Source organism: Apteryx rowi, unplaced genomic scaffold, assembly GCF_003343035.1.
Source record: "Apteryx rowi isolate R43461 unplaced genomic scaffold, aptRow1 scaffold_290, whole genome shotgun sequence".
NCBI lineage: Eukaryota > Metazoa > Chordata > Aves > Apterygiformes > Apterygidae > Apteryx > Apteryx rowi.
This window is the reverse complement of record NW_020449308.1, coordinates 127839-153960: the sequence shown is the minus strand read 5'-3', so window position 1 is coordinate 153960 and position 26122 is coordinate 127839. Positions and strand designations below refer to the sequence as shown.

At 35.8% G+C, this 26122-nt stretch overlaps 1 protein-coding gene across 8 annotated transcripts in view; it reads left to right on the top strand.

Annotated features, from left to right (window-relative positions):
- STS (steroid sulfatase) overlaps nucleotides 1-26122 on the top strand; it is a 131052-nt gene that overhangs the window by 61933 nt on the left and 42997 nt on the right. For all 8 annotated transcript variants that reach the window (XM_026069310.1, XM_026069309.1, XM_026069311.1 and 5 more), the window contains 3 exons: nucleotides 11525-11662; nucleotides 22640-22799; nucleotides 25902-26023. In XM_026069310.1, the coding sequence (XP_025925095.1) occupies nucleotides 11525-11662; nucleotides 22640-22799; nucleotides 25902-26023 (420 nt within the window). The remainder of the gene's footprint in view (nucleotides 1-11524; nucleotides 11663-22639; nucleotides 22800-25901; nucleotides 26024-26122) is intronic.

Below are 26122 nucleotides of genomic sequence, written 5' to 3'. Positions count from 1 at the left end.
GAAAGGTTGTGGTTCTTCTTTTCAAAACAAGCATCACAACCTTCCAAACAAATTGTATTTACTCAGAATTTTTTTTAATAAAACAAAAAAATAAAGTGAAGACCTTGTAGCTGAAGACAAGTATGTTTTGTTTCGAAGTTTAACTGTACTGCCAGAAAGGTAGCAAACAAACAATGCATCCTTCTAATATGTGCAAGACAGGGCAAGTATGTGGCTAGCAGTTGTTGGCAAAGAAGAGAAGGAAAGCAGAGTTGGCAGCCAGCAGCTGACAGATAGGGAGCAATGACATACAAATGTCAAACATTGATTAGTAGGAAATTAGAGAGAAGACCCAGGCCAAAGGTAAGGATAATGCCTGTGCAGCTGGAAGTGGGACAAAATATCCCATCTGTCTCTTGAAGTCCTGACTGGGGCTGAAGTCTCCAACCACATAAAAAGTCACGGTTCAGGACATGGTGTTAAAGGCAATGTTCCGCTATGATGGCCTTTTTATCAATATTATTTTGATAAGGCACAAAATTGACAGATGTCTTAAAAAAAAAAAATCCTAAACTATTTCTATTGGATACTATCCTACGTTTTCTTGCCAGTTTAGAACTGAGGTAGTTAAGCTCCATATCCCAAATTTCTTGATCAATTCTTATTTAAACTTTTGTGTGTTTTTGCTATAGTACGTCAACCAGTTGTTGCAGTAACCCCAGGTGCTGCTCATAAATGGTAGATGGCTCATTTAAACAGTTAAACAGAGCTTTGAGGTCTGTCACATTTCCCCCTCAGAATGTATCCCGACTTTCTGATGTGACATTTAATTTCTTCCTTTTTTCCATATTATCTTTAGGAATCTACAGTAAGTAGAAAAGAAGAGAATTGTTTTAAACAAGAGACACTGGTATAATAAATATACCATATCAGGAAATAAGAGTGCAAATACTCTTTCCAACTGTTTTTATATTTAACTGTTGGATCTTGGTATGGCTACAGTGAGTTGCTGAGTATAGCTAGTCATGCTTTTCCAATGTCTTTGAGAGCAGAAAATTACTTGCTGCTGTGTACTTGCCTCTCTCTGTATGTGATACTGAAACACCAGTCTGTTGTGGAAATATTCATGTGAAGTGTAGAGATTTCAAACCTTACCTGCTCAGGGACGTCTATCTGTATACAACTTCCATAGATCTGTTATTATAGGTTCAGAAAGAAGAAAGCAGCAGTCCTTTAAAAAAAGATTAATGGTGTGGGGTGACAGGGGAAGGAGAGTAATCGTCTGCCTGCCTCTCTGTCCATAGGACTAGTGCCATTCCCACAAGCAAGAAACATGCTAAGTGAAGCTTTCCAGTGGTTGTTTCCCACATATGCACTGGGGAGTTTACCTTGGCAAGGATCCCCCTTTTTCCCCAAATACTACTTATTTACAGTTAGGTTAATTTGTCCCTTGTATCCACATTAATATTTGAGCTGATCCTTGGTGTTCCTATGTAAGTGATCCTTCCTCATATCAAATTTACCTTCAAGTTTACCCTAAAATACACACCTCACTGAGATCCTTGTAAGCAAGCAGAGCCCTTTTAGGAATCTGTCTTCACACAAGACAGCCTCATAACTCAGTGTTTTGTAACTTCCCCTTACAGGTCAGATGACACATAGTATTCATGTTGTTGTTGAACCTTTGTAAACTCAGATTGATAACTATATTAGTAGTTTCACAGATGTCACATCTTTGATTCTTTCATGTGTAAGAATTAGGTAGAGAACAGGCAAAGAAATGGGCTTGATGATCTCAGGGCCCTCATTCTACCATGTCTGGGGACAGCAAAAACATCATAGCCTAAGCTGAGACCTCAAGTACTTCCATTTAAATTTAAGAAGAGATTGTGTATTTCTCTTTCCCAGGCCTCAGACCAGAAAAAGGCAGAATTTTTCTTTTCTTGTAGGCCTCTGCTGTGCTACTGAATACTGCTCTGAAGCTTCAAAAGAAGTTATTTCAGAATAGGCTGGGAATTTTTTAGATGACTTAGATGACTTAAGGAATCAAAGTCCCATTCCATAAGCTAGTGAGTGTGTTTCTGAGTCGTCTATGGTTAACCAGGATGTCCTAAAAATTTTTTTTTTTTCCCTTTTGAAAGTCCTTTGGAGCTTAAATCGCCTTAGATAGTGTCACACTGAACACACATGCACACACACACACAGAAAAGAGAGAATAAGTTGAAAAAAGTCAAATCAAAAGAGATGTTTGTGGCCTGAAATTTATTTCCTCCTGTTGTTTCCTAAATTCAGAATGTCATCTAGAGAAGACGGATTGGAGTTTACCGTCATTGGTGAGAAACTTCTTCAAGGACAGTTTTCGCACTTAGGCTTTCTCTCTTATTGGTATTAATAATATCTGTATAGAGATTTATTCACAGCTTGCCTGGTTTGGAGATGGTAACTGCATTGTAGGCTTCAAGTGTCTAGCAGTACTAGCAGACACAAAAGCCACTGAGATTCCCAATAGCAATTAGCAATGTAAGTTAAATGGCAAATGTGCATGGTGACAGTCAAATCTTGAGAAAAACAAAAGGAGTCTTCTCTTTTGGGGTCAGTTAATGCAACATAAGCTACATTTGTGTAAGATTAGATTCACACAGTTAAAATCAGAAAGCTGGGAAATGAAAAGACTTAAGATTTTATGAGGAATATTAATTCCATCTTGATAAAAATCAGCTTTATTTTATGGTATGTGATTTACAGTAAATGTTTAAGCCTTGCTCCCAAATTCAGCAAAGATGATCGACTCTTAAAAGACAACAAACATCTAGGCTCTGATGTCAACACATTTTATGCCAGTTCCAGGGCCAATTTTGTTTAATAAAAATTATAAAAATGAAACAAACATTGACAAATGCTTGAAAATTTTCAAAAAAGTGTGGAGGATTAAAATATGGGGTTACATTTCTTATCTTGTTTTAAATGCTTTATGCTTTAATCTGTCATATTGGTATTATGCATTTGGATCTAAGAGCATATACATGTTCAGTTTAAAATTGACTGCAAAATAGACCCTCTGACACTAATAAATGTTTAAACCTATTAAGATATAGAGAAGAGTTTCTTTTAATAATCTCCAATTACTGTATCAATCAGCATATATTGAAATGATCAAATATCTGAAGCCTCCACCTGACAGTCTAGTTCAAAAGTGAATAGCATCCTTTAATTGTCATTGCAGTTTGCCTAGGTCCTGCCCAAAGGAAACATTTCCAAAATTTGGATGGAAAACATGCGAAACCTCAGAGTGGGGAAGTAGACAGTGTCTTTTGCATTATGCATCTTACTTATATGTGTGAAATGGCATCTTTTTTCTCAGATGTGTGCAGAATGAAGATGTAAATTTACCCAAAAAGTTATCACAGCTGTCATGGAAAATGCAAATGCAATAGACCCTTCTGAAGTTGCATGACCATATCTCTCATTTTAGCATTTTAAGCAGGCTAAAAATTAGGATTTACATTAGAAATACATAGTCTTATGTTGAACAGATGTAAGGTCTAAAAGTGAATTTCAAGCAACACGTTTATTAGCTAATTTAAATACTAATAAGCAGATAGCCACCAAATAGCTATACTTTTAACCTTTAATGATCCCCAAAACTTCATCTTTGCAGTGGTGTAGCAGTCATGTAATTATGGAAACCTTGCCGTTCTGCATTGTCTATACTGCAGCTACACTTAGAGCTCTTCACAACCTTCATAACCACATCTTAACTCTGTACTTTATAATCCACAAGAGGATGAAAAGTACCATTTATATACATATAAAATATCATTCCAAGTTGCAGGTTTACAAAATAATTTAAATCCTATGTGATTTTGAAAATAAGAGATGTGGTACTTATTTCTAGGAAAAACTTATGCATAATTGTAAGTCAAAATTTGGTTGATATATTCATAGCTGCTAAGCAGTGCGTGTCTAATCTGCTGTGCACTGTGCTAAAAATTTATCCTGAGGGTCTGAAAGGCATGTTATACTTACAAGACTGTAAAAACAGCCACAAGCCAATTACAAGTTTAAACTTACAGGGCAATCCAAATCCAAACACAAAGCAAATTCATACTAATAGCTTAACTGTCCACACACCAAAGATAGCTTTGGTTTTTGCAGAAGACTGGCCTTCTTCAAGCCCTTAGGCTAATTTGATGCGTCTAACCCTAAGTCTAGTGTAATCCAACAAGAGAAAATAACTTGATATTCCGCAGACTTCCCAAATACTGATTTGAATGGTAATTTATCCTACACTGTAGATATTTAAACCTGAGGCAATTACCGTTACTTTCCCTCATCATGAAAAGAATTAAGAACTTTGGGGGCCAAATTCATTCATCTTAAGGTATGTCAGCTGCATATAAAAATGCATATTTTGTTTCATCAACTATAAAAGGTGTCTGTAAAAACTACAGTATCTGAGATGAGGATGTGTCCATTGTAGGTAAATCCCACCCATTATATATCTACAATGTACTGTCCTTATGCACATGTGGAGATCATTTGTGTTAGCACGGTAGTTTCAATGCGGGATACATCAATCCTACCTCTTTTTGAACTGCCAACACTGGCAAGTCTGGATTGTCTTTCAAGCTGGAGAGTTAATGTGGAGTGTAGATCAAGATGACCTTCCTATGTATCCTTCTTCTTTGCTGTTTTCCACTTTCTACTTTCCTATCCCAGAAAAGCTACAAGGTACCCCATGGAATAGGCCAAGTTAAAAAGAACCAGAAATTAGCTTTTAAAATGAGTGAATAGATAAGGAACTGTTATTAAGATAAGCAGTTAACTTATAGTTAGCATATTAATACTGCAGATTTTTCAGCCAGTGTCCCATACCCAAAGAAAGCATCAAATAAATTATTGTGTTGTATATAAATATTGTTATATATATTTGAAAGAATGATACATATGTAATGCATACATTATGATATATCACTCATGTGGGAGTCATGTAATCATAATTTATGGATTACTTAATTCCTCAGTTGTTCAGAGATACCAGGAGGTACATTCTCAGGTAGTATATGCCAGTGTTACTCAAGTGTCTTTGCAGCAACTACATTTATATATTTTGCTCCTGCTGCTATAGTTTCTAAATATCATACAGATCATCTAAATCTCATCTGCTTAAGAAAAGGGAGAGGACATGCACAGGAGAGGAACACCACTGAAATAAACCTATAAATAGGTCTCCAGATCCCTATAGCTGATATATATGAGAAGCGACATCAGCTGTATATTTTCCTGCATCTGGGGCTGCAGAAGAGACCTTGGCCAACTTCAGCAGAAAATGCTATTGAAGAAGTATCACACAACCTCCACTCCTTTTGGTCCATCCCCTCTGCTGCAGCTGCTCCTCCTGTGCTTGACTCCATCGTTGACTTTTTCTCACTCTGCTGCCTGGTTTGGCTCATACACACAAAACTCTCTCCCAATGTGGAGAGAAACCAATGCCTACCAGCTCTGTGACCCTGATCTTCTTTTGTAGTCTGGTTCCAAGATTAGCAAGTAGTGTAGCACAATAGAAGGGGGCCAGCTGGTGCTGAGGGCTCAGTGTCCAGACTTTCAGCATATCAGCAGAGATGTGAAATCTGTTACTTCAGACCAGTTCTACTCTGGTCCCAGGGACTAAATGCCTATCAGCAGTTGGAGTGCATTAGGTGCACTGGAGTCCATCGTTCAGTGTAGTTTCATTTGAAAGGAATCCGGTTCACAGAATCCAGGAGTGCTTTGCTCTGCAAACAGTAGTATATTAAGTGGCGATGATCATATTTACTTCGAATGTGCACTCCTGATCCTAATTAAAACACTAATGTAGATGTGCTTTTTCAGAACCAGATGCTACTTGTTTGGCAGAATGTCCTGTTGACATTGAAGATGCCACTAACTTATAATATTAGGAACTCAGCAAATCTGAAAATCCAACTTTGTACTTTTGAGAAGACTTCATTACATGGGCTGTTTCCATAGCATGAGTTTAAAAATAATAGTAGCATAGTATAACTGATACAAGACTTTCCACTGAATCTACACTCCACTTTCTTTTGCAGGAATTATTATATGTTGTGTAATTAGTCATGCATTGATTTTCTGCTTTAGTCAAAGTTATATTTATTATTGCTCACTGTCACCTTTGAGCTTCATATGTTTATGCTGCCTCTGTACAGAATCACCTGTCTCCTGGTGTCTGTGTTCTGTTGACTGGCTAAATAATGTGCCATCACATCAATCTGTTGCTTCTTCTGAGAATTTCCACTTGCCAGTGGTTGTATTCTAGCTCTGAATGTTAAACGAGTTGCATGCAGAGTTGATGTACTGTTCACTATATGTGCAGCAACTTCTTGTCTTGCTGTCAATGGTTTTATTATTTTCCATCTTTACCTCAAGTGTTGTGCTCAATGACTAGGTCTGAAAGTGATAATTACTTCCCCACTGATGAGACAAACTGATTTACATATTTATCAAGGGGAAACTGGATGGCTCTGAGCATACCACAGAAACATTTGCATATTTATAACCTGAAATGTACAAAAGCTAAAATTAAGATATGGATGTCTTGGTCTTAGTTACTAAGCTTGTTTTTATACAAAGGTTTTAGTCGGTGGATTTTTGTAGTCAGATCAGTGCATTAAAGAGTGAATGGTTCTGAAAAATCAACACAGAGAGTTTAAATTGATTGTTAGCTTGTGGATGATGGTTTGAGAAATGGCAACATTAAGTTTAAGGTGAAAATCTTAGCCCTTGTGCCCTGAGGATATGATGAATGGTGGAATTATCTTAATTTAACTCCTGTAGCAGGAGGAAAGTCCCAAGGGGTTTACTAGGTAGTGGCTATATAGTTGAATGGCTTCAATATCTTTTCTGTGAGGAATATTGGCTTCCAGATGCATATGCATATAATTTCTAGAAGTTTATCTAATTATTCATAACATTCCTAGCTTGCCAGTGTCAGAACTAAACCCCCTCAGTTGGTGACAAGTTAATTGTGATTCTGGTTAGTAATACTAACCAAAAGCAGGCAATTCTGAAACAGAGATTAACCAAAAGTATTATCTGCTGAGGTTTTCTAGATTCTAGAGCTTTTTTCTCATATTATCATCAAGATGCCAAATTATTTCAAGTTAAGGCATTTTACACTTCTCTCTTATTGATTTCAAATGACAGTAAGCTAATTTATGAAGCAAAAACATTATTTCATGTGCTTGCTTGCTTAAATCTTTGAACGGATTTCTAAGTCGCTAACAAATTTGTAAACACTTCATTGTTTTTCCACGTTTGTACCTTGTTTTCTCAAATGAATTTTCATTGTTTATAATCCTTATATACTAACGTGCATGAATATAGTGTGAGTTTTATGCAGTTCAAAACCTCAGAAATTGTGTTCAGCATTAGAGAGGCTTCTTCAGCTAGCATTTATATTGTGTTCGACAAGCTGAACAATGTCATGGTGCCTTCTGTTTCCTCCCAAAGAGTGCAGTCAGTTGCTCATGAGTTTCACATGGCTATCACTCTATAGAAATTGTCATCTTCACTTTAAGAGAGAAAGAACTCTGTATAATTTAACATACCTTGAAGGATGAGTGGACAGCAGAATGTAGAGCGCTGCATATTTTGGAGGAAGCTTTACCTAAATTTTGAAATGTTGTTTTATTTGTTAAAACAATTAACATCTTAATTCTCTCATTAATATATTTTGTAATTTTAAAAATTACAAATGAAAGAAAAGTGTCCAGTGATCTCATTCCTTTGTCTTCTGCAACATTAGCCACCTAAATGTGGGCTAGGTTGGGTATACATTCCTAGAATGGCAATATCTATAAATTTAATCTTAAATTCTAATTGCTCAACAGTTTCAGCAATTATACAGCTCCTTCAGTGTTGAATTGATTTTGCTGTTCAGAATGTTATCTTTCAAATTTTGTTTTGTTTAAATCAGAAAAAACATGTGAACAGAGGCATCTGTAGAGATCATTACATCTGTTAATTTTTTAGAATATAACTTTCAAGGGAGTCTTTTCAGTCAAGAGTCCTTCCATTTTATTATTAATTTCAGACATTGGGTATAACAAACCATTACTGCTTTAACAGAGCTATAGTTTTCCTAGTGTTTTGACTTATTCTTCCTGTAGTTTGATAAGCTGTGTAAGGTCTTTGCTTCCACAAAATCCTTTTAATTTTTTATTGCTTCCTGCAACTAGAAATGGTTTTAAAGGGGAAGCTAAGCCAGCTGAAGCTCCATCTTGTAATTCAAGAGCACATAACATGAGATACGCTTCCAGTCATATTTTATGGGTGAAGCAGTACAGTTTTACCATCTTCTCTTACTGAGACATCATTTTTCTGTTCAACATGCTGATAAAAATGTGTTAAAGCTCATGCAGTTGCATATCCAGCAGTTTGGGTGGGATTCATCTTACCTTCCCTGATATCTAATATAAAGGTATTTATTTTTGAGCTAGTTGCCTATCTTTCCTGTTTTAGCAGCAGGGGAAAAAAAAGGCCATTTCACGGTTGTGATTCACCTCATCCAAGGGTGGATAACTACAATAGGTTAGATAAATCTCCTTGTTTGGAGGAGCCATTGACTGGCGTTTCCTAGGAATAGTTATACATCAAACAGCTTAATTCTGAAGTCTCACTGAAATCTGTAGAAATAACAATAATGGAAGAGTTAGTGCCAAAAAAGAAGTTTAAAATATTATAAGAAAACAGTAAAAGATGTATTTTGCTGGTTTTGTAGTATTTGCTTCCAAAATTGATATAATACTGTGTGTTAGATGTACCTATTCACAGAGATCCACAATACATTCTTTCTATTTTTCTTCTGTTTTGGTTACCATTTAGAAATGCTAATATGTTAATATATTGCTTGTGTTAATGTTAACCACAGCATTCAAATGCACTTTAATAGGCCTTATCTCATGGTAGCACACACTTTATTGCTTATTTATACAGTGTTCCTTCTAAAAGGTGTCAGTGTTCAAGATGAAAATAGAAATGGAAGTTTTGCTTCATTTCTGTGACTGCATTGTATGTCCATTCTCCCATAGCAGTGTTATTTGAATTACCACCATCTTTACTGAAAATTATTGTTGCTAAAATAAGTTGTCATTTTAGTATTTATTAATTAACCCTAATGTAGCTAAGCCACCTTCTGTTAAAAAAAATAAAGAAAGTAAATAATGGAAATTTTGCCACTGAAATCAACAAGCTTTGGATGACACTGTCTCTACATTGTTTTTTTCTGAAATAGATACTCCTTGAGTGTTAGAATTATTCATTCTTTTTTGAGCCCAAGTCAAGCTACTCAACTTTGTTTTGTTAAAAAAAAAAAAAAAGATAATGATGACTTTTATTTAATTAATTGTGATAGAGTGAGACATTTTTCATTGCTTCTCATTTTTCCCAGATTAGTTAGGAAATCAAAATGGCCATTATTGAATGACAGCAGGTGTCCCTGATCACCAGAGACATTGACTGGTCTTTTATCATATGCTTATTTTAATATGATATATTGTGAGTGGAATTCTTGTTTTATTTTCATTTTGTTTTATATGCTGGCTGAATTAAAAACTCCAGGTTCATCAATGAAAACTGTGCAGATAAAAAATGTATTTGTGCATATCATTACATATTTATTTCTTTGTACAATCTCATTATTTTTATCATCATAACATCAGAAAATCAGAAAGTTATATAGGTTGAAAGGGAATTCTGGAGGTCGTATGGCCCAATACCTTCATGTAATGTCCTAACTTGCCTGTATGCTTCACTTTTTTCTCATTACTGCCACCTTCCCACTTAGTAAGTACACTTAGTAAGTACCACTTACCACTTAGTAAGTATCACGTCCAAACAATTTCAGAAGCCAATGATGAATTGCCTCTTCCTTTTCTGGTGCTTAGTCCACCTGCTACAGCAAGCAAATGACTTGTCAGATGGATATGCATGAGCCGTTACCCAAATTTCCCTCAAACCCACCAGCTTTAAAATGTCAGCCTTTGAAACAGATTTTCCTCAGCTCTGTTGGGAAATTTCAACTCCCACGAGGTTTCAAAATTTACATAAACAAATTCTCCTACTCTTAAGTTTCTTCTTTGCTCCTAGTTTACAAACAAGAACAATAAGCATCACTTATTTAACTGCTGACGTTCCTTTATTGAAAGTCCAGTCATTTGAGCTGCTGAGAAATGAAGGCAGTCAACCTTTTTTTAGAAAGGCAATTTTAGAATACTATAGCATTAATAGACAAGTGATTAGAAACAGGGTGAGATAACTACTCCTCATCCAGAAGAGCATAGCAACCAAATGATGATCTGAAAATAGTTGAAGAAGGCTACTTCCTTATGAAACAAGCTCTGTTTTTCTAAGTTATCTCATCCTGTTTGACACAGTAATTATGCATCAGCTGATGAATTAATTCTTAGTGGACAGATGAGCAAGTCAAAATTAACATTCAAATTGGACCATTCTTGGATGTTTAAGTAAAAAAGATAAAGAAAAAATGGTTGTGAAGACAGAATTATCTTTATACACTCTGGGATATCTGAAGGACAAGGTTAAAGCTCATTTGGAGGGTGATGTGAAGAAGTATATTCTTATACTTTGGTCAGTTTCCAGGACCAATAATTTTACATTCCTAATCAGTATAAAATTCACTGGAGCAAGTTACAAAGAGTGGCTTCACTCTCATTCATACAGAAGCCGTCTTAAAAGAACTCGGACACTCTAAATAGGTTTAAAAGTAATTTATGTGCACTGCAAGGCTCCTCTACAGTGCCAAAGTAGTGTAAGGAGCCTTTTGTTTAAATGAAAAGTGAGCCCACGGTGCCTCGGAGTCTCACAGCATATCCATATGGATTCTTCTTTTAAATATGTGCATATGTGTGTGTTTATTACCTTACACACTTTGAGCTTAGTCAGTGTCTGTTTGTATATGACCAGGAATTAGTGACTGATTACTAGGTTAGATAATGAAACCATGAGGCTTCCGGAGGCACTCCATTCATTAATTCATTTTTCTTTTGGAGTGTTTTATTCTAACATTCACACTGAGATATTTGCCATGCTGCCTCTGTAGGTTGCTAGGCAGCAAAGCTTTACCCCCCAGCTTCACCCCCAGATCTGTTCTGCATGCTGTGACTCTTTCAGATATCCTCAACAGTTTGAATCTTCTTGCTGTGGGGTTTTCTTGATTGAGAACAACTGCTTCCAAAGGTCACTGACTCTCTGTGGATCAGCCCTTTTCTCTGATGTGCACAAATCTTCTCATTTTATACTTCCAGAAACCCCACAGCAATGGAACCATAGTCTTGATTGCAACAGACTTTTTGCAGTTGTCCCCTGCTGTATGTTGCATAGTGCCACTTGCCTATGTATAATAATATTTTTATGTAAACTAAAAAGTCATAAGGACAAAAGATATTTGTATACACCACAGTTAACCAAAAAAGCCACCCAAAGACATTAAAGCTGTGCTTTTTTTCTTGTTTCCTTTTTCTTTTAGGACGGATTCTGGATGTTTTGGAGAAAAGTAATCTGAACAATAAAACTCTTGTATACTTTACATCTGACCAAGGGGCTCATGTTGAAGAAATCTCTAGTTCTGGAGAAGTCCATGGAGGGTATAATGGCATTTATAAAGGTGAATGTTCTCTGTTGATTTTTAAAGTGTGTGCCAAAAACTACTTGTTTTTGCTCCAAATTCTTAATATACTTTGTGGCTAAAAAATTCTGAACTCTTCTTCTTACTAGTAAGCTTCTCATGACTGTCATTCTAAGTCTAAACAAAGGCAAGGGCTTTCTTGTCAAGTATGGTGACTCAACCAGAGCTCTGTTGGGATTTAACACTAACAAGTATACTGTTAAACTGGCCAGAGTTCCAGCTTTGGAAAGATGTTAGTTCATAGTACTTTGCTATCATGACTGGATAATAGAATAAGAAGGAAAAAGAAAAAGGTTGTGAGTTATCAGAAATCATCAGAAGGAGCTAAGTACTGTGGGGTAATTGGGATCACACAAAGGGAGTGTAAAGAGAGAAGATGGCAGAAGCAATGACAGGGTCCAGTGTATTTTTTACAGAAGATGTAAAAAAGGACATTTAAGTTAAATAGGAAAAATGAAGAGCTGGATTGAGTCTGGGATGGGCAAGCACCACAACAGCCAGAAGAGGACAAGATTTCAAGCAGAAGAGTCTGAGCTGGAGGAGACAGTTTTGAAAATGATGTGTAACATACCTATTAAATTCAGGACTGATTTGAAGATGGGGAGTCTTTAGTTAAAAGGAAAGAGTTTAGTTGTTTTCTTTCAGCATGGGTCATAAGACAATTAATACTCCAAATTCTGATTATTCTGTGGAGGCTTCAAGCCTGTTTAAAGTCTGCTTTATTTTAATGCACTTTTCTCTGTGATATTGCATGATAACACTGAAAGATATTGTTTTGTTGCAATATGGTGATCTTGTAGAAAAAAATCTAGCTTAGTAAATAACCTTTTTCATTTTGTCCATACCCATACCCATATTCCTGGCATTATGATCCTTTAAGTCATCAGGACTGTAATATAATATATAATATTGGACACCTTTGAGAATGTGGTGTCAACATGGTGATGAACATAATTATTGTCAACAACATATTTTTGAGAATAGCAAAACAAGAAGAGATATTAATGGGATGAGAGAATGAAGGATGTGGAGACTGAGGAATTCTGTTTGATGCATAGTTACAACATTCAGTCACGGACTGCTCATAACAAAAGACAGATAGACAACACTCAAATACAAAGTAAAGGATTCACCGTGACAGACTACAGAAGACAATGTTTTTCAGTGTGGAAAAGTGCCCAGTGTGAGCATATAGCATCTGGGAAATGAACCTCAAAAAGTTTTTAATAACTTTCAATTTTATTGAAATAGGAAAGGAATGCTTGGTTTTGTTATTTTAATAATGCAGTGAATATTCTTGTCCTTTTACCAGAGATAATGTTCCTTTCATTCTGTGATCAGAAAGTGATTGTGTAATTTTTTTTCCTCATATTTCAGGGAACAAAACCTAAGAAACCCAACAATTTTTGTAAAGTCATTTACCAAACTTCCAACTTTTAGTTGTTTAGAAAGAGAAGCAAATTGTCTTTAGGTATCATTGCAAAAAACAAACAAACAAACAAAAAAAAACCACTATTGCAGAATCACAGAATAGTTGAGGTCAGAAGGCAGTTCTGGAGATCATCTAGTCCAAACCCTCTACTCAAAGCAGGGTCAGCTAAAGCAGGCTCCTTAGGGCTGTGTCCAGTCAGGTTTTCAATATCTCCAAAGATGGAGATTCTACAACGTCTCTGGGCAACCTGTTCCAGTGTTTGACCTCTCTCAAATTAAAAAGATTTTTCTTGTGTTTATATCAAATTTCTTGTATTTCAAGTTGTGCCCATTGCTTCTTGTCCATTCACTGTATACCACTGAGGAGAGTTTGGCTCTGTCTTTTTATTCCCACCAAACAGGTGTTTATAGTCATTTATAAGATCTCCCCCGAGCCCTCTCTTCTCCAGCCTGAATACAGCCCAACAGTGGACACAGTGTTCCAGATATGACCTCACCAGGGCTAAGCAGAGGGGAAGGATCATCTCCCTCATCCTGCTGGCGTTGCTTTTCCTAATGCATCCTAGGATATTGGTGGTCTTCTTTGCCACAAGGGCACATTGCTGGCTCATGCTTAACTTGGTGTCCACCAAGACCCTAGGTCCTCTTCTTCAGAGCTGCTTTCCAGCAGGTCACCCCCCCCAGCCTGTACTGGTGCATGGGGTTATTCCTCCCTAGGTGCAGGACCCTGCACTTGCCTTTGCTGAACTTCATGAGGTTCCCCTCTGCCCATCTCTCCAGCCTGTTGAGGTCCCTCTGAATGGCAGCACAGCCTTCTGGGGTATCAGCCACTCCTCCCAGTTTTGTATCATCTGCAAAACCTCAAAAGGGAAGAAAGGTAGAGACATATATAGCAAGCAATAACAATACAGTGAGGTTTTCAAGTGAAAAGGCTCCATAGCTTTCATCAGTCTTTCTGAGAAATGACCCTTAGATTTTAAGGGAGCTATAAGGGAAATGCTACACAAGCAAAACAGGCAATGCCCAAGCTGTGAGGTTACAAACTATCAGATGGATCCCCTTGGGCTACAAAGCCTAACACCTGAGTGAAATGTGTCCTGAACATTAGTACTTAGGCCTTGCGTAGTGCTTTATGTAATTAAGAAACCATATGGTTACATTTTTGTAGCTGTAGGCTCCGCCTGAGGTATTTTAGCTAGGCTTCTTTTAGAAGCTCTAAAAAGTATTTACATTGCAGAATGTCAGACATGAGACACAGGATAAATGATGAGGAGGAGAAAAGAAAACACACACTTTGGGGAATATGCTTTCCTGAGGAGCTTTGATTGAATGGAGTCTTTTCTATCAACCCTTGCAAAATTTGGTATTTGTACTTAAAGAATGAGAACAATTCGAAATAGATCTTAGCTGAATTAATGAAAATCTGATTGATAGAGTTAGCTATGGAGAAAAAAAAAACTTTTTAAAATGAATTATGGCATGGTTTACAGTTGTCACTTAAGCTATGCTGGCAAATACTGTAATATACTTCGGGAAAGAAAAGAATCAATATATAAGAAACAAAATAATTATTGTATTAATAATAATTATTGTATTGAGAGACATTCTTAATGAAATAAAAAAATTAAAGATCTATACAATCAGTTGAATATACTTTTGCTATTTAAAAATAATACAATAAATTCCATTTTATCTTCCACTCTCTCCATCTCCAAATTAGTCCTCAGTTTAATAGGTATGCTATGCATCATTTCAAAACAGCAGAAGTGGAAATGATCAATTAATAACATAATTAGCAATTTTCATTTTAATACATAAGGATTTATATATATTAACAGTCAAATACAATGAGATGTATTAAATCGGTATACATCTCTGACTGATCTAATGAAAACCAGGCCTGTGAAGTTCTGAAGTCTCAGGCACAATATAATAATTTGCCTAAAAAAGCAGTGAGACGCTCTTTATGCTGCTTGTGCTCATGTATGCATGCACTGTGAATTTGCTTCATCTGATGAGTAGTTTGCAAAACGGGGAGGCATGTATATCCTTTTCTCCTTGCCTCTGCTAGACAATCTCAATTACTTACCTTTGTGTGTATGAGCTCTGTATGAATGCAAATATGAGTCAAGCCAGTTAACCCTCTTGTCAGAGCTGGAGCAGGATACTCAGCAATAATTGGCTCTGTCCTAAATCAAAAGCTCTCAACAGATCTCCATAATTTGAACTCACTAATTTGTCTTGATATCCAGCCAGATCAGCACCAATAATAATACTTAAGAGGAGTTTGGAGAGTTAGGCTAGCACTGCAAAACTGAATGCAAAAAAAGGGACATTTCTCTTCATGGTTTTTACTACTCTTGATTCTGACTGTGGAACAGTCACAATAAATTTGGATATCACTTGAAATTAAAAACTGGAGTTTACATAGTGTTTAATTAGTTGCTGTCAGTACTGAGTCTGACTTATCTCTTCAGTATCCTTTTTTAGAAGATGTTATATAGTAATATAGAAGTGTAAGGATTGCCTTGATGGCCTTTTTTTCCAATGTTCTTTTTCTGACAGTTGTCAGGATCAGAAGCCTCAGTGAATAAAGAAGATCCCTAGGAAGATCTCCTCCTAATCCTAAATAATATGATCTGGTTTAAGACATGAATCCTGACAGTTTAGAGTCTATAAAGAGTTTTAGCCTTAGCTGTTAGAACTTTTCTTCTTAAATATCAGAGCCCACTAAGTCTTTCCAAGTTCTTAGCACAGCCTGAATTATTTGGCAATTAATTCCATAATATAGATGAGACGTTTCTTTCATTTAATATTTTAAAGTGGGGCTCTTGTGAATTTCATTGACCATCTCCTTGAAGTGCAGTGCTCTTTCCTCACTGAGGTAGGAATAGTAGAATAACTTATTATACCTTCCCCAGCTAACCTTTCTTTTTTATACTTTTATCATGCCTCCATTCCCCCTAATGCCTAATTCAGAAAAGAATTGTCTGTTCGATCTTTCTTCACCCCTAATTTCTTGTTCTTGTTATTTTTTTCCTGAACTATTTCTAATTGTGCAATGTATCCTTTTAAAATGGCTTGACAGGTACTGCCATTTAGTGTTTGCCATGAAGTATCACTATCCATTTATACAATTGCATTTTAATATTATCTATTTCATTCTATATACTGCCTGTAATCTTTGTTGTTAATTACAGATGTGCATTAAGCATAAGTCTTCACCTAGCTTTTTTTTCTTAAATGCACAGTTAATTTTATAGTTTGATAGCATAGAGTCTAGTTCAGTTATTTTTACCTCTAATGTGCATTACCTTGCAGACATTTATACAGAATTTGAACTTACATCTTGTTGCCCATTCATCCAGCTTGGTATGAAGTCCATTATCTTTTCTTCATAGTGTGTTCAACCTGTGTAACTGTGTCTTATCCACAGATTTCAATTTCACAGCTCTGTCCTCTTCCAAAATTGAAGTGAATAACAATAACAAAGGACTTAGTACAGAGTAGCATCAAGGTAACTTGCTATTAACTTTTTTGCCAAGTGACATACACAGGCTGTTTATTTTATCTCTTTGTTTCCTGCCTGTTAGTCAGATTTTGATTCATGACAACCTTTTGTATCCTACCCTATGATTAATGTTCCAGAAACTTTTCCTGAAGGTCCTTGTCAAAGACCTTTYAAAGGTTTAAATCTAGATACAGCATCAAAACCAAAAATGTAGTAGCTATTTTCAGTTAGAATTTCTTCCCAACAATTCAAGTACCTCTTTCTTGAGTTCCTTAAGGACTCTTTGGTGCATACATGACAATATAATTTTTCCTGGTTACTTAGTGGTTTTAAGTGACTAGTTTCTCTCGGAAAACTGCTTCTGACAATCACTGCCCAAGGCTACATCAACTTCATTATCCAAAAAAGAAAAAAAAGTCCTGGGCTATTAGTTCATTTGGAAGTTTCCAGTTCATGAAATCTATTTTTTTTAATCTTCTCTGTTTCTATACATTTTCCTATTTAGCTCTTTATAGTCCATATCAGATCTCTCAGTGATTCATATATTGACGTATGTGACATATAACTTGCAACCTATTTATTAATAACATATAATTTATTATAACTTATAACATATAAATTATGCTCCTGTTTATCCTCTCAAAATAAACATTTCCAAATTGAAATAGGAAAAGGGTTGTGTTTAATTGAAGGCTCTTCCTAAAAGAGACTGTGTCCTTTTTCTGTTAAGAGATATGGATCGTTGAGACATTGTTTTCTTATTTGATATCCATAATACCTGCACTAACTTCTTTTTAGCTCTTTTTCTCTAGCTTTCTCATTAGTATGACATCTACAATTTAAATATCTCCATTTGTGCTAATCACCTTAGCTCTCCTTAAGGAGTAGAAATAAGGTTAGTTTTTCTGAACTGCTTTAGATATCTACTCTAGGATAAATGAATAGAATATCAGATGTACCTATTTCTCTCCATTGAATAAACAGGAAGCTTAAGATGACTAGTCTAAAGGATGTCTAAATACATTTTGATGAATCTCAACTGTTGTTATTCTTCTTTGGTACCCCTGAGATATTGAATCCAATTAATTTGTGGTCATTTTTATTTAGTTCCTTAGTGACTTGTTTCTTGAATTAGCTTCAGTATGTTATAAAATAAGTTTCTCCTTTTGTATACTTCATAGCAGCAAACGCTGAATGCATTGACAACTTTTCTCTTGACTGTGCCTCATTATGCCATTTCACAACTTTATTTGCAGATAGTGGAAGTCCTGCCTCATTATCACTTGTTGACATTATCTCACTCTGTTACTTATGGGATTTTCCATTGAGTGTCCTTGTATCTCTTGTTATTCTTACTGCCAGTTTCTTTTAGATACATAGCTACATATATATTAATTGTGCCTTGAACTGCCAATTTAGGAACACTGTCTGTCTTTGTATTTATGAAGCATTTAGCACAATGGATACGGATCCTACCTGAGGCATTTGGCTCCTATTATGCTACTAAATTGGGTCATGAGTTCTAATGCTAATGGATATGAGGTGAAACACTGATAATGGCAAACCATTTAAACAACACTCATTTTCTTAAGTGCTTTGTGCCTTAGAAATAATATATTCATAATTAATTTATTTGTTAATCCATGAAAAATAGTAAATCAATGTTTATTAAGGACTTGGGCCCCGATTTTCTAAATCAGATCTGTTATAGATCTGTGAGAGCTAAACAAGGACTGGAAGAACCAATTACCTTGTATTTTATTGAAATATATTATTTTTATACAATTTAATGTACTGCAGAGATAAGTTTATTCATCAGTGTTTTTCAAAGTCATTAGTAAGTCTTTACCTATCTGTAAATAACAGCAAAATCAAATTGACCATTATTTTTGCCTATGCTAGTGCATATTAAGTGATATTAAGTGGGAGTTTCACTTTTTGAGAGAAGCAGGAATTTTCCTTTGTTTCCAATGCACTGTGTTTTTATATTCTCTGAAATGTTCCGGATTTTCGGAATAATCAACCCATCTTGTAATTTTGAATAAAGCAGAAAACATCCTGAGAGATTGTATGAGATGTCTGCATGAGCTATGTTTATTAGATTCACCTGTATGAGAACAGTTCAGGTTGAAAATTTTAAAAAGTACATGAAATGGATTGAAAATCAATAAAGTAAAGAGGCTAGTAAGTGGACTTACCAATAAAAATAAATAGTTGTTTGACAGTTTCATAAGGCATGCAATAGTAACCAGTTTTGATTCTTAATATTTGTAGCTTAAAGTCCAGCTGGGCAGAGTAATTAATTTCTATTTATTAGTGTTTCATCCAAGAGAATAAATAGATGGTGGAGTCCTTGTTTTTATAGGAAGGAAAGGGTAGTATGCTTATAATCCAAGTGAGCTAAAAAGTTCTTTTAAATAGTCTTCATCATTCATCACTCAAAATATTAATAGGGATATACCACAGAGTTCTCCTTTAGTTCATTCTCCTTTTGTACAAGCTCTATCCCGAGAGTTAGGTAATAGCAGTCAATTTAAACCAGAGGGAGGAAAAAAAAAGATATTCTTTTAACTGAGATTTGAAATGAGGTGAAAATGGAACTTTGAGATCATGTTGTGGATGACTGCAGAGAGTTATGTCTGTACTTTGCCTGCTCCTGCAGTTTTTTCAGGAAAGGTGAACACAGGCTATTGTTAAATATAAGACTGAAAGGTGCATCTACTCAGAAAGCATAGATGGCTAAGAATGAAAATACAGCCTGGGGTGTTTTATTCTGTTTTAAAAACATTCTTAGAAGAATTTTAAACGAACAAAAGTAATATGTAGCTATGCTGCCTAGGGACTGCAGGCACACAGACTCCCAAGTTGCTGCCTTTTCTCTGTTTCAGTGCTGTCAGGTCCAAGAAAAATACAAAACTAATGAGTCAGATCTTAAAATATCATGGGATTTTATTTTTAAATAATAACCTTTTGCAGAATTTGTATTTGTCTTCTAGTTTTTTACCCATTTGCATTTTTGTTTTATGTTTCAAGCACTTCTCTGAAACCATGGTTTATTTTTTAAAGAAAAAAGAAAGCAGAGATCTTGAACAATGTTTAACAGCTAGATTTTTAAAGACTGTATATCAAGGGATTCGTAATCATRTCATGGGATTAAGCATCTCTAGTGATGTCATTAGACACAGTTCTAAGAGAGATGAAAATCATGTAGGCACAGATAATAGAAGACAGTCTTCCACACTGACCTGTAATTCCTGCCCTGGTTCCCTGATATTTCTAACTTTGAGAGATATCAAACAATTATGCTCCAATTAGTCTTTCAAAGGAAAATAGCAGTCACTTCTTCGTAGACATAAGCGAGGCAATAACCCTGCTGTGGAGTCCGTTTTGCTTTTCATACCTGTAGGGAGGCAGATTTTGTTGACTGCTGCCTCTATTCCTGGGTAACGTGGAAGTTTTCTACTGGTATACTGTCATGATTCAGGAAAAATGTATTGTGAACCTAGGAGCTGTGAAAGTGATCCAATGTCTAGGTTTTAAGAATTGGCACACGTGAGGGAATGGGATTCACCACTTACTTTGATTTTACTGTCTTCAGATTACACAGGACAGAGAGCAATGCAACAGTAAAGAGAGAATTTATTAAACAATCCAATCTGGACAAAACTATTACTAGGTAGAGACAAATGTACAGGAATAAAAGGAAGCCCACACTTAAAGCTGCCTGTAGTTTAGATCAGCTCTTTGAGTTTTCTATCCATCTGTATTATCCAGCCAACAAGCTGTGGGAAATTTACACAGAACTGGGATCCAGCTCATTAACTAATCCTCTCCCTGGCTTAATTTTTCACAACAAAAGTATCTTAGTTTAAGGATGTCTGTATTTTTATATCCTTATACTTTTCTCAGAGTTTTATTCAGACTTAAATATTCCCCCTTAGCAGGATTTTCTGTGATCCATAACTCAGTTTGGGTATTAACCTCAACACTTTCCTGCTGGGTAATGCATAATCCCTACTTAACTTTTTAAATGCTAATGACTGTTGTACATGGATGGGTAGAGTCATCTTTTCTACAGAAGATGCACAGAATCTCTTGACATCTGCCCTGATCTTTAACTAACAGTGTTAACAACCAATTAGCGTACTGTTGGGTGAACATTTCTGTCTACTAGGTGATGTGGATTTCAAACCTCACTGAATAACAGCTTTATAAAATTAAATCTACATTTTGTTCAGATATTTATATGGAAAATCACATTTTTTACAAGAATGAGACCAAAAATAATCCATGCAGCCCATTACTTTGAGAATAGGCATGATAGTATCCAAATGCTTCATGGAGAGAATGGAATTGCATTTGATGCTATGACAGGAGTCAGTTGTTAAGACTGCTCTAAAAGACTGATAGTCTTCTTGAAAACTGAACTCAACACTGCTTTCCAAGAGCACCTTAAGCAAGTATTGTTGCTTGGCATAATGTTCTATATTACAAAGCCTTAGTTTTCTAATGTCAGACAATGTAATTATGCACCCCTGACTGTTCCGTATTATGAATTCTTATAAAACTCATGAAAAAGGTAGGCAAAGAATCATGAGCTAAAGATTTTTCAGCCACAAGACTGTGTGTATGTAATGGGTAAAGATCTATGCAAAAGATGTTTGTCTCTATTGAAGTTGCCCCTTAACCTTATGAACTATTACTGACCAGTAAAAAACCTGTAGGACATAGGAGAAAAAAAAAGGTGGATTCTGAATCCCCCAACTCTGAAATAGAAAAGATCATGGAAGAATTGGTAAGTAAGAGAGTATACATGGAAAGGCCAGGGCTTGGCACTGAAGAGATTAAAATCTGTGTGGTGCTTTGAAGATCTAAGAAGCAAAGAAGATAGAACTATTAAAGTATTTTGTTGTAATATTTTGGTGGGGGGTTTTTTGTTTGGTTGGTTTTTTTTTTACGTGAAAGGGGATGATACAGGAAAAACAGGCTTATAATGTTTTTGTTTGAACCAGGAATTGCTGTTGGATTCAGTTCATGGCAGGAGTTCAACGCACAAATTTCTCTTCTTTCAAACGTTTCTATTATTATATGAAACAGTCTCAATGTAGTTATAAGTGCCTTGCCCAAAGCTATGCTTAACCACATCCCCAAACCCTCCTTTCACCCAGATTTTTTTCCCAAGTGATATATTATGTTTTAAAACAACCTGGAGTGCTGTACATAGTCACATTACTGTGAAGACATTAATTATAGTATTTGTGACAGTTTTTCATACAGAGATGTGTCAATCACATGTTAAGTAATGGTAGAGATGTTGTCAATATAATAAACGTCCTTCTCCAAAGACATCTGGAGGACAGGCCAGTGATGGATATTGTACAAGCAAAGGAATTGGTTGCAATTTAATGTTGAATGCAATGAGCTGATAATGCATTTGATACAACTGTGTTGGTTTAGAAATAGAAAAGATCTTCCTAAGATGCAGCGTCATTGTAGCAGATTTCTTCCTAATGCGTTTAATTAGAGTTCAGTAACATAGTTAAAATAGTCTCTTTCTTCTTTCCATTCTTAAGTCCTTAAGCATTATTTTTAATAAAATATCATATATCGTATATCTTTTCTGTGTTCATACCTCAGACCTCTGGATATACCTCAAGTTATTTTTGATTCCCGGTTTAATATGCACATATCTATGTCACACATTATCTAGACCAAATTTGCTTATGAAGATTCCTGCAAGATGCCTTCTTATCTCCTACAACAGTTATTTAATTTTGTTGACAAACTAAATATACTGTTAGCTCTGTTTAATGTCTATTAGTAGACTTGCTATGAAAATGATACCGATTGTACATGTAAAGTCTAGCTGAGTAAACCTAACTAATTAAAAAAATGATAATAATAATGATTCTAGCTAGGTAGCATGCTCGGTATTTGTAAATGGAATCTTGGAGGGGGATTTATTTCTAAGAAGAAAGTGTTAATTTTTATCAAACAACACTTTCATTTTTCAGGTGGAAAATCAATGAACTGGGAAGGAGGTATTCGTGTGCCAGGGCTTCTTCTTTGGCCTGGAGTGATACAGGCTGGTACCTATATTGATGAGCCAACAAGTAACATGGATATATTTCCTACTGTCATCAAACTTGCAGGAGCACAGTTACCCTGCGACAGGTATGGTCTGTAATTGTCTGTGTTCTATAGAAAGTTTTATGATCGTTTTCTACATTCTGGTAATGTCTACAAAGATAGAAGTGAACATGGAAAGAAAAACTAGAATTTAAATATCATTATTTTTGCTTACGGTGGTATGTTGTCTCTTTTCATATTGGCATTCTGATACATTTTATAGAAACATTGCATGCAAATACAGCTGAACCTGCAGGACAGCCTTTTAGAGCTAGTTCTTATCGGTTAATTTAGTGGGTTTATTTTGTTCATGTTAAACAAAAATAGTCCTTTCCCCCTACATCTCTTCATCAATCCTTACTCCAAATTCTTTTCCATCCCTTGGTCTAATACCAAAATAGTCAAAGGGAATAGTGCAACTAAAAGACAGATCATAAACCTGGGCACCAGATATGAGTCTGCAATTGGCAAGATAAATGGCAGTTAAGACATATATATCTCTTCTGCATTCTTAGTTTCTTTCCTATTACATAAATGCAAAAATGCTTGAAACTTACTATTTCATAAAGAGATAGATATTAGCTGCTGTTGAATACAATGTCAAGCAGTATTACTAGTTCATATTGTCTATCAAGGATCCCTCCTCCCCACTAACTGTTCCTTTTTTTTCTTTTTTTGACATTTTGTGTAATGATCAGTTCTGTGGTCTAGCTCAGAACATGGCAACACAAGCAGTTGTGTCATCACAAGAATCAGTGTGGCAAGTATGCAGGGGAGGGGACAAGCAGCAGGCAACAAGAGGATGAGAGTATACCATCAAAAGGAACATACTGCCAAAACATGGCCTAAAATTATTTATTGAAATTAAAATTAACACATCAAAAAAGACTCTTCTGCATGAGTGAATATTGTGGAAACAGGACCACAAAGTGTAAATTATTTTAAACTTTATGTGTTTGAGCTAGGCTTTTCTGCTAGGATTTATTCTCTCTACCAAGTAAGTGAAATTAATTCCTTACAGAGTTTTACAGTCTAATAAGAATACTCACTAGTCTTTAAAATTCATAAGGTGCTTTATTGACATTTGCATGGCACTTGTTTTGGCTTGTTCAGGAGTTTCCCAGTCTCAGCAGCAAGTTGTCTGTGTCTCACCTAAACTCTGTTGCAATCCAAGTCCAGCATCTGGAGAAACCTGCCGCTGTGCATAAGCTTTGAACACATCTACTACACACAAGCAGTTTTTGAGCACAAAGCATCCAGAATCCCTGAAAAAACAGTGGGAGGCAAGACACTGTGCTGATGATGATTCATTGAATGCTTGAAGGAAATGGCAGGGCAGGACAGGTGCAGGACATGAAAATGAGTCAGGTTTGTCCTGGGACATCCCCTACAAGTCGTAACTCTGTCAGACCTAAGCAGTTCATATAGTTCTTAGCATGGGCAAATCTTGTGCACCTTATTTTCATATTCCTTGAGTGGAGGCTAAGCACTGATGTTTTATTTTGATCTCAATAGAAATCCCAATATACTTGTGTAACCTTCACCTACAAGTTGTTCCACTCTGATTCTTCTGTGTAGACTAGATGCCATATTCACTGCTTCAGTGTAGATCAGAGTGGGTTGTCATGGACTAGCCTGAAGCATCTTTCATTTAGCAGCTGAATCGTGCCATACCATGCCACTGAATTCTTCCTGAGAAATAAGAGAAATAATTAGGATTAGGACTCAAGTCAATGGGAGGGGCAGTGAAGGAGGAAAGGAGGAGGTACTCCTTGTTAAAGAAGAAAAATAGGTCATCAGAAAAAAAAAAAAAGCTCACATATCCCCCTGTAATTAGCAAATGTGGGAAGGCAGAAATACTGCAGACATGTTACTGGAGACACCCTTTTCCCAATCAAGAGGCTGAAGAAGAGAATGTGTGCAATAGGCAACTGTCCTTCTCTCAATGCGATAGTGACTAAGGTTATAGGCGTGAGACAAAAGTGCATTACTCAGGCAAGAGAACATGCAAATTGAAAGTGGAATAGTTCCTAATTTAATCAACCCCACAGACAAGGATCAATGCTAAAAATATAACCAGAAATCAGAATTATTGGACAACAGTGCTTTAGGTATATCAGCATGTTTTCCTGCCAATCTTTTGAGAAAAGCACTACTCAAAATAGTGGTGTTGCATCCACTTGCTGCCAAGAATTGCATATTCATACCTAGCTTATGACTTTAAAAAGTAAAGATAGTACCTGTTTTGCAATGTTGTCAAACATTAGTTGCAGTAATGTGAAAAGATTTTCACGTGGTAATGCAAACTAGCATAGATATTAGTTTAAACATTTCAACAATATTTATACACGATGTTGCTCAAAATGCTTAAAAAATAATAACCTGCGGATCCATAAACCAGAAAAAAATAATTTCCTCTAAAGTGCCTTGTAAAATTTAAAATTCATACCATGTCAAAATTGTAGATTACATTTTTCCCTCCTGTCAGTTGGTTCCAGCTATTCAATGGCTTAATTAATGGAGACATTTATGGCATCTATTATGGCATGCCTTGCTTTTTTATAACTCCATTTTGATGTAAATTAACTGGTTCCTTCAGGGCATGATCATAATTGCCCATCAGCAGTTAGAGACTTTCACACACACACACACACACACACACACATATATATAGTTGATAAACATGTACTTCAAACATAGTTCATTTCAGCTTTGAAATAACTAATTCTGTTTTTAATTTTGGCATCCATAATTTACTGGATAGAGTTCTTATCATTACTTCGGGGATACTAACACAGCACAGTAGAGATTTCTCTTGTTTTAGAGTTACTTTGACTAGACTACTCCCAAACATCTTGAGCAGGTGTATATGCCTGGTCACTTTCACAGCAAAAACAGAGAAAAAAGGGATGAGGAAGCAACCCTTCCTAATGGCAATATGTAAAATTAATGTTCCCTTAAATAATGTGGAAATCAAAGGGGAAGAGTGTCTGAAGGTTTTTCTCCAAATTGACCAACTGGAGGTGGCCCTTCAGATCCTCAGAGGAAGATTACTTTTTTAAGAAGTGAAAATGCACAGTTATAATATCTTCTCAGTAAGGGGAGGTTTGAGTTATTCTTCTGACTCTGAAATGCTTTCTTACACAGAATTATTGATGGACATGATCTGATGCCCTTGCTTCAAGGAAAAATTATCCAATCCAAGCATGAATTTCTCTTCCATTACTGTAATGCATATTTAAATGCAGTGCGCTGGCATCCAAGAAACAGTAAGTAAACTTGCCTGTTTGCATTTTAAATATTTCATATAATTTTTATTGCACTTGAAAAGAATCAGGAAAAAGCCTTAGGCTATAGTCACAAATAAA